At 35.2% G+C, this 13,852-nt stretch overlaps 1 protein-coding gene across 1 annotated transcript in view; it reads left to right on the plus strand.

Moving 5' to 3' along the window:
* The window catches only part of LOC136255028 (uncharacterized), a 41,732-nt gene extending 32,388 nt beyond the window's left edge, over positions 1-9,344 (plus strand). The window contains exons 19-35 of the mRNA XM_066047749.1: positions 46-245; positions 306-431; positions 486-598; positions 656-722; positions 924-1,081; positions 1,133-2,363; positions 2,412-2,546; positions 2,605-2,770; positions 2,818-3,348; positions 3,588-3,802; positions 4,961-5,338; positions 5,393-5,794; positions 5,856-6,018; positions 6,068-6,316; positions 7,385-7,562; positions 7,616-7,810; positions 8,802-9,344. Coding sequence (XP_065903821.1) covers positions 46-245; positions 306-431; positions 486-598; positions 656-722; positions 924-1,081; positions 1,133-2,363; positions 2,412-2,546; positions 2,605-2,770; positions 2,818-3,348; positions 3,588-3,802; positions 4,961-5,338; positions 5,393-5,794; positions 5,856-6,018; positions 6,068-6,316; positions 7,385-7,562; positions 7,616-7,810; positions 8,802-9,226 — 4,932 coding nt within the window. The 3' untranslated portion in view covers positions 9,227-9,344. The remainder of the gene's footprint in view (positions 1-45; positions 246-305; positions 432-485; positions 599-655; positions 723-923; positions 1,082-1,132; positions 2,364-2,411; positions 2,547-2,604; positions 2,771-2,817; positions 3,349-3,587; positions 3,803-4,960; positions 5,339-5,392; positions 5,795-5,855; positions 6,019-6,067; positions 6,317-7,384; positions 7,563-7,615; positions 7,811-8,801) is intronic.
* Positions 9,345-13,852: the final 4,508 nt, after the last annotated feature.

Here is a 13,852-nt window from a genome sequence, read left to right on the forward strand (position 1 = left end):
TCATTAAAGATTTCTTCTTACTTTGAACTACCTTTTTCTTGACAGAATGCTCGAGAAGTTATTGAAATGCTACCAGCAGCTGCTAGAAGACCAAATACCAGACTACGATGGAGACAACCAAACCACAGCTTTATGTTACTAAGAGATGTTTGGTCCATTGATGAAATAGTGATATATGGAAGACCACTGAATTACAACTTACAGTTCAGATATACAACTGGTTGCAATACTGATATACATACTGAGTGAGTGGAACTACTGAATGATCGTGGCTTTTCACAAATTATTTAAATGGTATCTTACAGAATACAGGTTGAGTATTTGTCAAGCTCAACTAACTGTGCATGGAAACCAATCCATCAATTTAAACCTCCAACATCTTGTGATGACCTGTCCACAGAATACTTACAACCACTGCAGCTTACAGAAAGGTATACATATGCCTCAATACATTTAACTAGTATAATAATGGAACTAATACACAGCACATGGACTAGCGTAACACTGCCACTACCACCTGAAGCATTTACTGCAGACACACAGTTTAGATGGAGTGGTCAAGAAAATTGTCAGAACTGTGAATTTTCTTTGGATGATGGTAAGACCTAAGGAATCTGTTAAACTGCCTATATGTGTGATTGCTTTGTCTGTGTAGTACACATCAGACCAGGCTGTCCAAACAACTGCAATAATCATGGAACATGCATTAATGGAGTATGCAGGTAACTTACTTTATCCATGCAAGTACACTTTTAAAAAAGGAAACAGTGTGTTAGTAGGGATTCTATTGCAATAAGAGACTATTAGCTCCTTTTGAACATGAAAATACTAGCATAAATATCCAAATAATAACAAATATTTGTTCTAAATTAATAGGTAGCTAGTTATGTATGTATGCTATCAAAATATTATTGTACCTGCAGCTGCAGTTTTGGATCATTCGGTCCAGCATGTTTGACAGGATCTACTATAAAACAGTTAAGGGAAGATTTCAGTACATATCCATTAAATTCATCATTATGGAGTTCTGTTAAGGGAAATATTGTGAACTTGACTGATTCACATTGTGGAAGATTGACAGGTTAGCCAAGGCAACACAAATGACACTCTATAATAGCCTTTATATTTTCAGGACCATACTCAATGTCATTTAGTGGATCAGGTGTCAGAGAACTGGTCACTGTTGACATCAATACTGTAAATGCTTATTTCATAGAGTTTGTGATTAGGATAGGTGGTAGTGACACTATGTGCAACACACCAAGTGATCCATCTGAGAGTGTGATCCTACAGTATTCTATTGATGGAGGTGCCTCGTGGGATAATTCGGCTATCTTGTGTTACAGCCAGTATCGTACTGCTACACATGTAACTTATGAGCTAACACCACAATCCCAAACCAGATCAACAAGATTCCGATGGTGGCAACCATCACATGATGGACTAAACCTTGATGAGTGGGCTATAACTGATATATTCATTGGTGGAAATCTTGCACAGAACAACATCTTTGAGAGCTTTGATCCAGACAATGACAACAATTGGCTATTCTATTCAGGAGCTAATGTCATTGAACACTGCAGTTCTGAAGGGAATGCTTTGGTGTTCTCAAGAGATGGATTTGTTTCCACAAGAGACTTTTATGTAACTAGTAATCATGTGATCCAGTTTGACCTAAACCTGTTAGCATGTGATTGTGGTTCACCACTACAAAACTTTTCCCATATACAATTGGAATATTCAGTTGACAGAGGAAATAATTGGAGGTTGCTGTCTGCTGATGCTGTGTTCTCTCCCTCAATTCACCAACAATGGAATGATATTGTAGTACCGATTCCTGAAACTGTTGCTAATCAAACGCTCAGGTTACGATGGGTACAACCAAATGTTGGTTACTCGTGTTGGGCTATTGATAATGTATACATAAACATTAGTTCTTTTTGTTTGGACTGCATGGCTCCTCTTACTGACTTATTTGATGACTTTGCAAGTTCTTTAACAACAGATATGCAATGGCAAATGCCACTTGAATTTGGCAGCATTGTAACTAATGTTTGTGGAAGGTCTAACAGAGTGCTGCAGTTCTCTACAGTTGGTCGCCAAAGTTATGCCATAACTAAACCACTTGTATTAAGTGGCACAACATTAGTACAATTTGACTTGGTCATTAACTGTAATGGTGCTAATGTTGGCCCACAAAACACCAGAGTAGAATATTCTACTGATGGTTCCAGTTGGAATCTGGTACAAGAAGAATGTCTAATTCCAAATGATTGTGAAGATTATACCTTTGGTAGCATATATCATTCTGATATATACTCCACTTGGAGAAGAGTACTGTTACTTCTTCCCAATAACTTAAAGTAAGCTGTATGATTGAATGTTTTTGTTTAACTGTTAACTTTACACAGTGATTATCCAGTTGAATTAAGATTCATATCAGACAGTGATGACTCCTTTGACTGGGCTATAGACAATGTCTACATCGGCAGTGGCTGCAGTTTAGAATGTGTACAACATGGTAGCTGCATAAATGGTACTTGCAGGTATGTGTACATTAAATCCCTCCATACATTTTTACTACTGCATGTCATTACTCTATAGATGTGATGATGGTTTCTCTGGTTCTCAGTGTCAACTGACTGTATCAGTTCCTAGCTTCAAAGAAGATTTTGAATCCACTCTACAGGCCAACCGTTGGCCTGTTACATCTGGAGGGTTGATTGCTGCAGCAAGTGTTGCATCTGGAAATGCTCTTGTATTCAGTAAAGTAAGCTTGCTGAATATTGTTGAATAATTTATAATGTTTATTTTTAGACTGGTATTCGTTACATTGAGAGCAATGACATGGATTTATCTAATGCAACCTTCCTACAACTAGCTATACAATTAAATGTAACAGTTACAGTTGATAAAGCTATATTCATTCAGTACTCCACTAATGGTGGTACTATCTGGAATATCTTGAGGACTTTATATTACAGTAGTGCAAAGCGGAATGTTGATAATCCTCCAGTACAATATGTTTATGATGTACCGAGTGACATGCAGACTCAGTCTACAAGGATTCGTATATGGCAACCAGGAAATCAAATAGAAAATGACGCCATTTGGAGAATAGATGATTTCTATATTGGAGGAGATAGAGTGGCACCACTTAATGTTGACAATGACTTTACATCATCACTTCCTCCTGAAATGTGGCCATCTTATGCTGGTGGAGTAACTGGAGCATCTTATTGTGGACGTAATGGTGTAATATTGTTTAGTAATTCTTCAAGTGGACTTCATCACATCACAACCACTTTCCTTGATCTTGCTAGTGGTGACAATTTGATACAGTTTGAGGTACTATGTTGATTTATACATGGTAATGTATAATTATAATTTTTAATGGAGACTGTAAGGTGATCAAAACTGAGATGAACGTTCTAGTAACTGTCCATTTCATAATTACCTTTTGGTTTAGCAAAGTACTAACAATTTGAATTTGTAAGTAACCCTGTCATAAATATAACACACATGGTATATATGCACAAGTTTAAATTGTAGTGAAACAAATCTTAATATTTTCCATTCCTATATAGATCAATGTTGGATGTGGTTACAACACAGCAACAGCAGGTGGTGTTAGTTTAGAGTTTTATTATTTGGATTCTGATGAGCCATGGACACCAGTAATTAGCCCATGTAATACAAATGGCCAATGTACTAATGATCATGAGGAGACCATCTACTACTCTATCAACTATGGAGGATGGACCAGAGTTACTGTAGTCATTAGTGAAGATGATTCAACAAGGTTGTACATGAAGTGTTGTCCATACAGTACATTAGGTATTAGTTACAACATTGCTGTGAGTGATATATGAAAAATAGAGCATATAAAAGAGTGGGCAAGAGACAAATATAACACAAGGTGAGCTATATTTTTGTCTTGGCACCACTCTTTTGTGCTACATTTATCATATAGCACAAGTAAGACAGTGCTATAGGTGATTTAAAGTACTTCCAACTTCAACAAAAACCATGTGTGAAATTTACCTAGTAGCATTGATTTCATCCAGGATAATGACTGGATATGCCTTAGAGATCCTTGGTGACTTTCTCCTGACGTATGTTTGGTTGCCCACAAGCAATTCTATAACTATCACCATATATTATTGTGATCATGCACATATAGCGTTGTGGTCACATAGGCCATTCTGTGTGTTATAGTTAAAGTACCACCACACACGTGTGTATGGAAATACAGCACAAGGGTGTGTGTCGAGAAGCTAATACAGCATGAGATGAACTGAGTTCTGTATTTGCCTCGAGACACCCCCAAGTACTGTATTTTTCATACATTCAAACATAGGTGGTGCTTTAAGTGTTATATTGTACTTCCTGGTCATTTGGCTTGAAGTGATTTTCTCTAGTACTCATGCAATGTTTGGTGATCAGGATATCAGTAAGTGTTTATATAATCTTTTCTAATTGTAGAATGAACTAATAGGATTAATTTGGCTATTTTAGTGATTTACAATGTCACGCACATGATTGATCATGCTGTCTTAGTGGAGTCATGTTTAAAAGCTTTGTGATCAGACGATCAGTAAGTGTAATATACTATCTATCTCTAGGTGTAAAACGAACTGGTAGGGTTAGTTTGACTGGTTTTAGCAATTTACAGTGTCACGCACATGCTGTCCCAGCGGGGTTGTTTTCGTATATTCCTTAAATAAATTCTCCACATAACTGTACTGTATTTGCCCAATTAGCTGCATAACTGTTCTGTATGACTAATACAGTACACTTATGCAGCTAATTAGTACTGTACGGACAATACAGTACACGGAATTGCTTTGATCCTCTGACGCAAAGTACAATATGGCAAAATATAGCACTGTTTTTCACTTTAATCTTTCACTTTTAACTGGAGTTTTGTAAGATATTGCTTTGTTTTTTTTTTGCACAGAATAAAGAGTTTCCGCTGGAATCAAGGATATTACACAACTGATGACTCTGCTTATCCATCATGGGCCCTCTCCAGTGTCTTCATTGGATTACCAAATAATTGTCCAAGCTTTTGTTTTGGAAATGGAGTGTGCACTACTGCTGGGTGTGAATGTGATCAAGGGTATTCCCCACCAATGTGTCTACCAACAGCTAACAGGCCCACCTCTCTTACTGATGATTTCAGTAATACTCAAATTGATATGACTAAATGGTCTGAAGTGTTTGGAGGTAGTGTTGGTGCTCTGTGTAGTCTACCAAACAATGGCAACAGTTTGTACTTCAACCAGCCAGGAATAAGGAAAGCAGTTACAGTTGATCTTGATATGACCACAGCAATGTCAGTGCTTTGTATAATTTGTGTAATATATTATTTGTGTATATATCCTTTCAGAACTCTTTCATTCCAAATCAATGTTGGTATCAGTTCCATTACTGGTTGTACAGTGCCACAAAACTTCAATGAAGCAATTCTCCTACAATATTCTACTAATGGTGGTATTACATGGACAACTCTACTCACAATAGCACACAATGATAACAGTGGTGAGACAAAGATGGTGGCAATACCAGATGCAGCAAAGACAATTTACACAAGATTCCGATGGTGGCAGCATTTTAACCTTGGAGTGAACTTGGCACAGTGGTCCCTTGATAATGTCAACATCAATTTTATATCAATAACTCCTTTGAATGGGTTCTTTGAAAACTTCGAATCTGATGAGGCTATCATATCAAGCTATGATAGTGTTGTTGATTTCTATTGTAGATCAAATGGTAAAAGCTTAGTCTTAGAGTAAGTGTTACTGTGTTTCTGTAAAACCAGTTCCTCTGGTTTATTCTTTTTGTCTCTCTAGCGGAGTGGAAGGCACATTTGCAGTAACTGACTATGTTGATTTCTCTAACACACTGACACTTGAGTTCAAAATGGCTACTCGATGTGATGATGATGATGTTGATATTGAAGGATCTCTTGTCATTGTGGAAGTGTCAAACGACAATGGTGTGACTTGGAAACAGGTGTACAGCGTATGCAAACAATGAATGCACTTACTTTTTTATGTTACAGGCTGTTACACTGTGTAGTACTACTGAAGATCTTTCTTGTTTAAACACTCGTTTCTTCATGCCTTCTGTCTGGGGCTGGGAGAACAGGGCAGGCTGGTTTAAGTATGCTGTCTCTCTGGCACAGCTACCACACAACAATGGTATAGGAAGATTGCGATGGAGAAAACTAAATAATAAAACTGTCTCAATTGATGAAATTTATATTGGAAGAGATTGTCCAAATCGTTGCAGTCTTCATGGAGATTGCAGGGTATGGTCTAGTATGTACTGTAGAACCCTGTATGGCAAACACCAACAGTAAAGTTTTTGCATACATAGCTAAACAAAATCAAGGATAAGGTTATAATATGATAGAATAGTCTGGTTGTTGCATCATGAGTACTAAACAGTATCAACAAGAGTACTGAACAGCGTATCAGTCTGTGAGAACAACACTGTTATGCTTTTAGTGGCCCTAAATGTAGATTACACTATTAACAATGTTTACTGTAACCCGTACAATTATTTTTCAGATACCAATGCTATATTTACTAGTCTTGGATATCAGTAGCAAAAGGTTATAACACTTGCTAATCTTAACCCCACATATGTTGACATAACCAAATGGTGTGACAGTGTTATTCATGAATTTTAAAAATAAATATTACTTTATTAGGCAGAGCAACGTTAGTTCCTTGACGCCCTTTTCTGTCCACATTGTTTAAAAGTTTATATGGTTATTTTTACCTCATGGATTTGCTAATCTATGCAAATTTTAATAATGGATCCATTTTAACCTTTTGCTCAAGGTTTCATACATAGTAGTACCTCCCTGTATCATTGTGAAAGAAAATGTTTGAAATGAGAATAACCTTTCTTGGTCTTAAATGGCAAATAAATGTATAATGACATTTTAGTGTCATGTATAAGGATGCTTTGTTGCTTTTTGCTTACCATGTATGGAATACTGTCAATAAGATCAATGTATTATATTTAAAGCAGTTTCAGTATTGATTGTGCGATACTGCTGGACACAATGAAGTTGCAAACCATGCACTAGAAGCAATACTCTAATAGAGCAGTCAAAGACAGTCGGTTATTCTAATAAAATAGTCACACTCTTTTAAATTAATTTACAATGTTGATGATATAAAACTATGCCATGATAATCAAGAATAGCATGATATTTTTCTATGATGTACAGTGATACTACGTAACTCATACAATGTCATGTACAGTATATGGAACATAAATTTTATTATGTTGTTGTATAAAATTTCATTTCTTTCGTAAATCGTATTTGTGGATTGATTCTATGGTTGTTTTGTCCATCTGCTAGGTTGGAGCTTGCACTTGTGAAAGTGAATATGAAGGAAGAGATTGTGCTACTACTGTTCAAAGCAAAGATGATATGGCTCTTTTAAGTGATAATTTTGATTCCAATGCTGTTGATGACAGATCATGGATGCAGGTGACTGGTGGTATCATAAAAAATACATGTCCATCACAACCACACAGTAAGTGTTTTAATAACACTTCATAATATGATCTTTGAGACTGTTGTTAACAGGAGGAATTTCTTTGCACTTTAATGGTGATGGTGTACGGTCAGCCATCACTAAACCATTTGATGCCAGGAATGTTGAGGAGTTCAACTTTGTATTTTACTATGGTGATAACTGTGCTGTAGAAGGACATGGTAGTGAAGTCAGAGTTGCTGTGTCAAATGACTTTGGTATTTCGTGGAATATCATTAAAATACTTGGTAAGCTTGCATACTTCATCTTTATAGAAAGGAAATATATTACCAACAACATTACGAACATAGGAACTTTACATGTTGGTCTTTAAAAAAACCTTTCACAAATGTATGCTAAGCATGAGGCCGTATCATGTTACGCTAAAAAAAATTCTTTTGAGTACTGCCCAAAAATCACCTGTTATTTTTAAAGAAATTTCTATTATTCCCAAAATTATGCCATGATCTATGGCCAATGATGTTAGTTTGTTGCTGTATTAGATGATGAGTCAGCTTGTAATAGTTTTTGTTCTTTTGTGACTGTTTTATGACTGCTCTATTAGAGTATCTCAATCTTCTTTTAACAGTATCAGCATAATCACTTCATCCCTAATACATGCATTCTGAAATAGGTCTAGCTTTGTAATTGAATCCTGGATGTATAATTGTCAGTTTTGTATAATAATAAGTTTCATGTACATGTTTATGCTTGAGCAGCTAATTATGCTTTGGAACAGACTAGTATGCTTTTGAGCTCTGCTCTAAAATCAAGCCTATTATGCTCAACATTATACTTTCAAAATCAAGATTATGCTGAGATCTGATTGTTTCATTAGAGTATAATCAATATTACCGACTGCTGTATTATTAGAGTAAGTTACTTCATATGAAAGCATGTAATGTTATTATTTTTACATATTATATTCACACCTCACAGAAATAAGATTGAGAAAGAAAATATACTTTTAATAAAATGCAGTAATAATGCGTAGTATATTCAAGCTTTGCTTCCATTTTGGCATGCACATTGTGCATTTTACTTAATAATATTGAAAATCGTCCTATTGTGCTAGCATCCTTAATAATCATTTATAATAATTTATGTATGATTATACTCATTGATTGAGTTTTTGCATTAAATAATATAATGATAATATTCATAACGACTGATGATTATGCTAGCCTAACATAATTGGCACAAACCTAGTATATACTTATTCATGCACATACCTTTCAGGAACACACACTGCTCAGGGAATCATCACTGTGTTGGTTGAAAGGATTTTTAGGATACAAGGTGCAATGATAGGATGGTTTCAGTTTCAGCATGGAGATGGGGATACAGATTCATGGACAATAGATAATGTGAACATCACTCTTTCATTAGAAATTAGTAAAACCACATCACAGAGTACTGGCAACTCGTCATCTTGGATAATTGGTCTACTTGCTGCAATAATGGTGATAGCTCTTGTGATCATTGTTGTTCTTGTTGTCATGGTGGTGAGGAAGTACTCAAGCAAGACAAAAAAGCTAAAACTAAATGTTATCCCTACAAAGCCATCATCTCAAAATGTGATTGAAAATCAGCTGTATGATGTACCATTCAACCTATCAAGTGTATCAGAGAAAGAAGAGATAGAGGAGTGTACCTCTTTTTAACTTGATTGCTCAGCATTATTTTTGCATAATACTGAAAAAAATTATATTGTAATTAAGTTTCTGACATTAAATTTTTTTACTGTGTTGCTGTTGCATTTTAAGATAATATCACTTTACATGCTTATATCTATCACTGAAAAATGAGGGATATAAGATGGTATTTCCAGTGGCTTATTGAATACAAAAAAGCTTGATATAACTTGTTGCTTATATAGCTATGCATTATAATAAATGTACTATTTTTAGCATAAACATTTTATAGAGTTTTGAATCTTGATTCATTAAAAATATAATATTGAAAGTCTCTCTGGCTGGGGGCTGTGCCCCCAGACCCCTGCTTCTGGTAACTCAATTGGAACCCCCCTTCAAGGCTACGCCCCTGAAAAGTATGTAGTAAAGATATTTGGACTGCTTTGGCATAATGTAGACATTTACCTATTATTATTGCAGTACTACACAGACTCTGGCAGATAATAATTCAAGTACAGAAACATACAATGTATCTAAATATCTTCATGTTATTACAAAATAACCGTAATGAATAATAATGCAATCTTTAGCAAAGCTAAAATGTTAAGACCATCATTTATTAATAACTCAACCCGAGAAATGGCGTCAAAATAGTATACCAGCATAATAATAGGCTAGAGTGCTAAGTGCTTATGCCAGCATATAAATGCTAGCATAATTATAATTAGGTGAAGCATAATTCCATGAAAATAGATAAACCCTCACTTAAAGTAGATAGATACTCTCTAATAGAACAGTCACTTTGTAGTGAAATACTCTAATAGAGCATTAACAGGTAAATGTTCCAAGATTATTGTAAGAAATGTTGCTAACATAGGAGTGAGTATAAGCATAATGGGAACACTGAAGAGCATAATAAGTGAAACTTTAGGGAAATTACTGAAAGCACATTGGGCAAAATTTTGAGCCTATTTGACTTAGGCCTAAATAAAACTTTAGTACACATTTGTATCACTACAACTGTACGATACTGTATCTTTTTCCTATATAATATATGCTGAATGGCTTAGTATAATTATCACTGTGAAAAAGGTGGGATATAATATGGTATTTCCAGTGGCTTATTGAATACAAATAAGTCTTGATATAAACCCTGTATTATACTCATGTTATACTTTAGTATAATGCATACTATACTATTACATATATGGTTTCAGTTTATTTACCACAATACCTAAAATAGCTTATATCAAATATAATTCCCACGTTATACCATCACATATATGGTTTCAGTATGTTTAACACATTAACTAAAGCCTTACATGTGATTGTTAGTATACTACAGGTTATATCAAGCTTTTTTGTATTCAATAAGCCACTGGATATACCATCTTATATCCCTCTTTTTTCATAGTGTATGTTCAATAAGTTAATATAATTTATAAGAAAATTTTCATCACTATGATATTTAGCTATACAATGTTATTTCCTTCCTATTATGTTTGCATAATTAAAGGGTTTTAATAAAAGTATCTAATAGAACAGTCAGAATGTTTCAAAGTGCTCTAATAGAACATCAATTGAATACTTCAAGGACATGTTATAATTCTATGAGCACTGGAGCATAATTAATTTCACAAGATGGAACAAGAGCTTGAGGCAGCTGTAGTTACACAGCTTCTATTATTATACTGGTCCACGGATGATTGGCAGTGTTGCAATGTAAGAATGTGATGGATCAATAATAGTGGGGAGACAAATTTTTTTGCTTTTAAATTACACTTCTCAACACAAAGCACCATAACTTTTACATACTAATTCCTTTCCTCGTGAAGTTTTAGCACCAGTTCTTTATAATAATACACTCACTGCTGATATCAATGACATCATTATAAAGCTATATAGAATAATTTAATTAGATATTAATTGAATAATAAATTAATACATGTAATTTTCACCATAATAGCTACACACTTTTATTAATTCTGGTATTTTGTTGAATATCTAAGCCATTTAGGTGTTGCAAACAGGAATTAAAGCTGAAGAGTGTAAGAATCTATATACTGTAGTCAGCTTACTGTTACTGATATCTAATCCAAAACAGCCAAGCTGTAAAAAAAGTGTGCGGCCCTCAGTAAGGCTATGGTGAAAAAAGATGTGAAATCCAAGGTGGCGGCCAAGAAATGGCTGTGATGGTAGGTTAATGGTAAAAATTTTAATAATGACAATTCAGGTAAATTTTGTGAAGCGGCACAAAAATTCACCTGAATTGTCGTTATTAAAATTTTTACCATTAACCTACCATCACAGCCATTTCTTGGCTGCCACCTTGGATTTCACATCTTTTTTCACCATAGCCTTTCTGAGGGCCGCACACTTTTTTTACAGCTTGGCTGTTTTGGATTAGATTTCATTTCTTTTTGTATTTGTATACCCCAAAGCCGGCCTATGGCCAGCTTTGGGACTTTTTTAACCTATGTTTTTTTTCTTTACTACAGGAAGAAGTAAAGATGAAGTAGATATACTTTAAATATTTTATCAGTAAATGTACAAATTATATATATAATACATATGTGACCGGATTTGCAAAAAGGGGCCTTCCACACACATCCAATTTGCCAACTTTGACAATTGATAACTTCAGATTGGAAAGAGCTATTGCCTTGAAATTTGGGCAGTGGTGATTTCTTACTCTCCACATGATGGTTTCTTTGTAGCTGAACTCTCTACAAGGCAATTTCTTCTAGCTGATCTCTCTACAGGGAGATTTGTTTGTAGCTGAACTATCTACAAGGTAACTTCTTCTAGCTGATCTCTCTACAGGGTGATTTGTTCGTAGCTGAATTCTGTACAGGCGATGTGTTTGCAGCTGAGCTCTTTACAAAATGGTTTCTTTGTAGCTGAACTCTCTACAAAGTAACTTCTTCTAACTGATCTTTCTACAGCGTGATTTGTTTGTAGCTGAACTATCTACAAGGTAATTTCTTCTAGCTGATCTCTCTACAGGGTGATTTGTTTGTAGCTGAATTCTGTACAGATGATTTGTTTGCAGCTGAGCTCTTTACAAAATGGTTTCTTTGTAGCTGAACTCTCTAAAAGGTAACTTCTTCTAACTGATCTTTCTACAGGGTGATTTGTTTGTAGCTGAACTATCTACAAGGTAATATCTTCTAGCTGATCTCTCTACAGGGTGATTTGTTTGTAGCTGAATTCTGTACAGGTGATTTATTTGCAGCTGAGCTCTTTACAGAATGGTTTCTTTGTAGCTGAACTCTCTACAAGGTAATTTCTTCTAGCTGATCTCTCTACAGGGAGATTTGTTTGTAGCTGAATTCTGTACAGGTGATTTGTTTGCAGCTGAGCTCTTTACAAAATGGTTTCTTTGTAGCTGAACTCTCTAAAAGGTAACTTCTTCTAACTGATCTTTCTACAGGGTGATTTGTTTGTAGCTGAACTATCTACAAGGTAATATCTCTAGCTGATCTCTCTACAGGGTGATTTGTTTGTAGCTGAATTCTGTACAGGTGATTTGTTTGCAGCTGAGCTCTTTACAAAATGGTTTCTTTGTAGCTAAACTCTCTACAAAGTAACTTCTTCTAACTGATCTTTCTACAGGGTGATTTGTTTGTAGCTGAACTATCTACAAGGTAATTTCTTCTAGCTGATCTCTCTACAGGGTGATTTGTTTGTAGCTGAATTCTGTACAGGTGATTTGTTTGCAGCTGAGCTCTTTACAAAATGGTTTCTTTGTAGCTAAACTCTCTACAAAGTAACTTCTTCTAACTGATCTTTCTACAGGGTGATTTGTTTGTAGCTGAACTATCTACAAGGTAATTTCTTCTAGCTGATCTCTCTACAGGGTGATTTGTTTGTAGCTGAATTCTGTACAGGTGATTTGTTTGCAGCTGAGCTCTTTACAAAATGGTTTCTTTGTAGCTGAACTCTCTAAAAGGTAACTTCTTCTAACTGATCTTTCTACAGCGTGATTTGTTTGTAGCTGAACTATCTACAAGGTAATATCTTCTAGCTGATCTCTCTACAGGGTGATTTGTTTGTAGCTGAATTCTGTACAAGTGATTTATTTGCAGCTGAGCTCTTTACAGAATGGTTTCTTTGTAGCTGAACTCTCTACAAGGTAATTTCTTCTAGCTGATCTCTCTACAGGGAGATTTGTTTGTAGCTGAACTATCTACAAGGTAATTTCTTCTAGCTGATTTCTCTACAGGGTGATTTATTTGTAGCTGAATTCTGTACAGGTGATTTGTTTGCAGCTGAGCTCTTTACAAAATGGTTTCTTTGTAGCTAAACTCTCTACAAAGTAACTTCTTCTAACTGATCTCTCTACAGGGTGATTTGTTTGTAGCTGAATTCTGTACAGGTGATTTGTTTGCAGCTGAGCTCTTTACAAAATGGTTTCTTTGTAGCTGAACTCTCTAAAAGGTAACTTCTTCTAACTGATCTTTCTACAGGGTGATTTGTTTATAGCTGAACTATCTACAAGGTAATATCTTCTAGCTGATCTCTCTACAGGGTGATTTGTTTGTAGCTGAATTCTGTACAGGTGATTTGTTTGTAGCTGAGCTCTTTACAGAATGGGTTCTTTGTAGCTGAACTCTCTACAAGGTAATTTCTTCTAGCTGATCTCTCTACAGGGAG

This window comes from Dysidea avara, chromosome 5, assembly GCF_963678975.1.
Source record: "Dysidea avara chromosome 5, odDysAvar1.4, whole genome shotgun sequence".
NCBI classification, from domain to species: Eukaryota; Metazoa; Porifera; class Demospongiae; order Dictyoceratida; family Dysideidae; genus Dysidea; species Dysidea avara.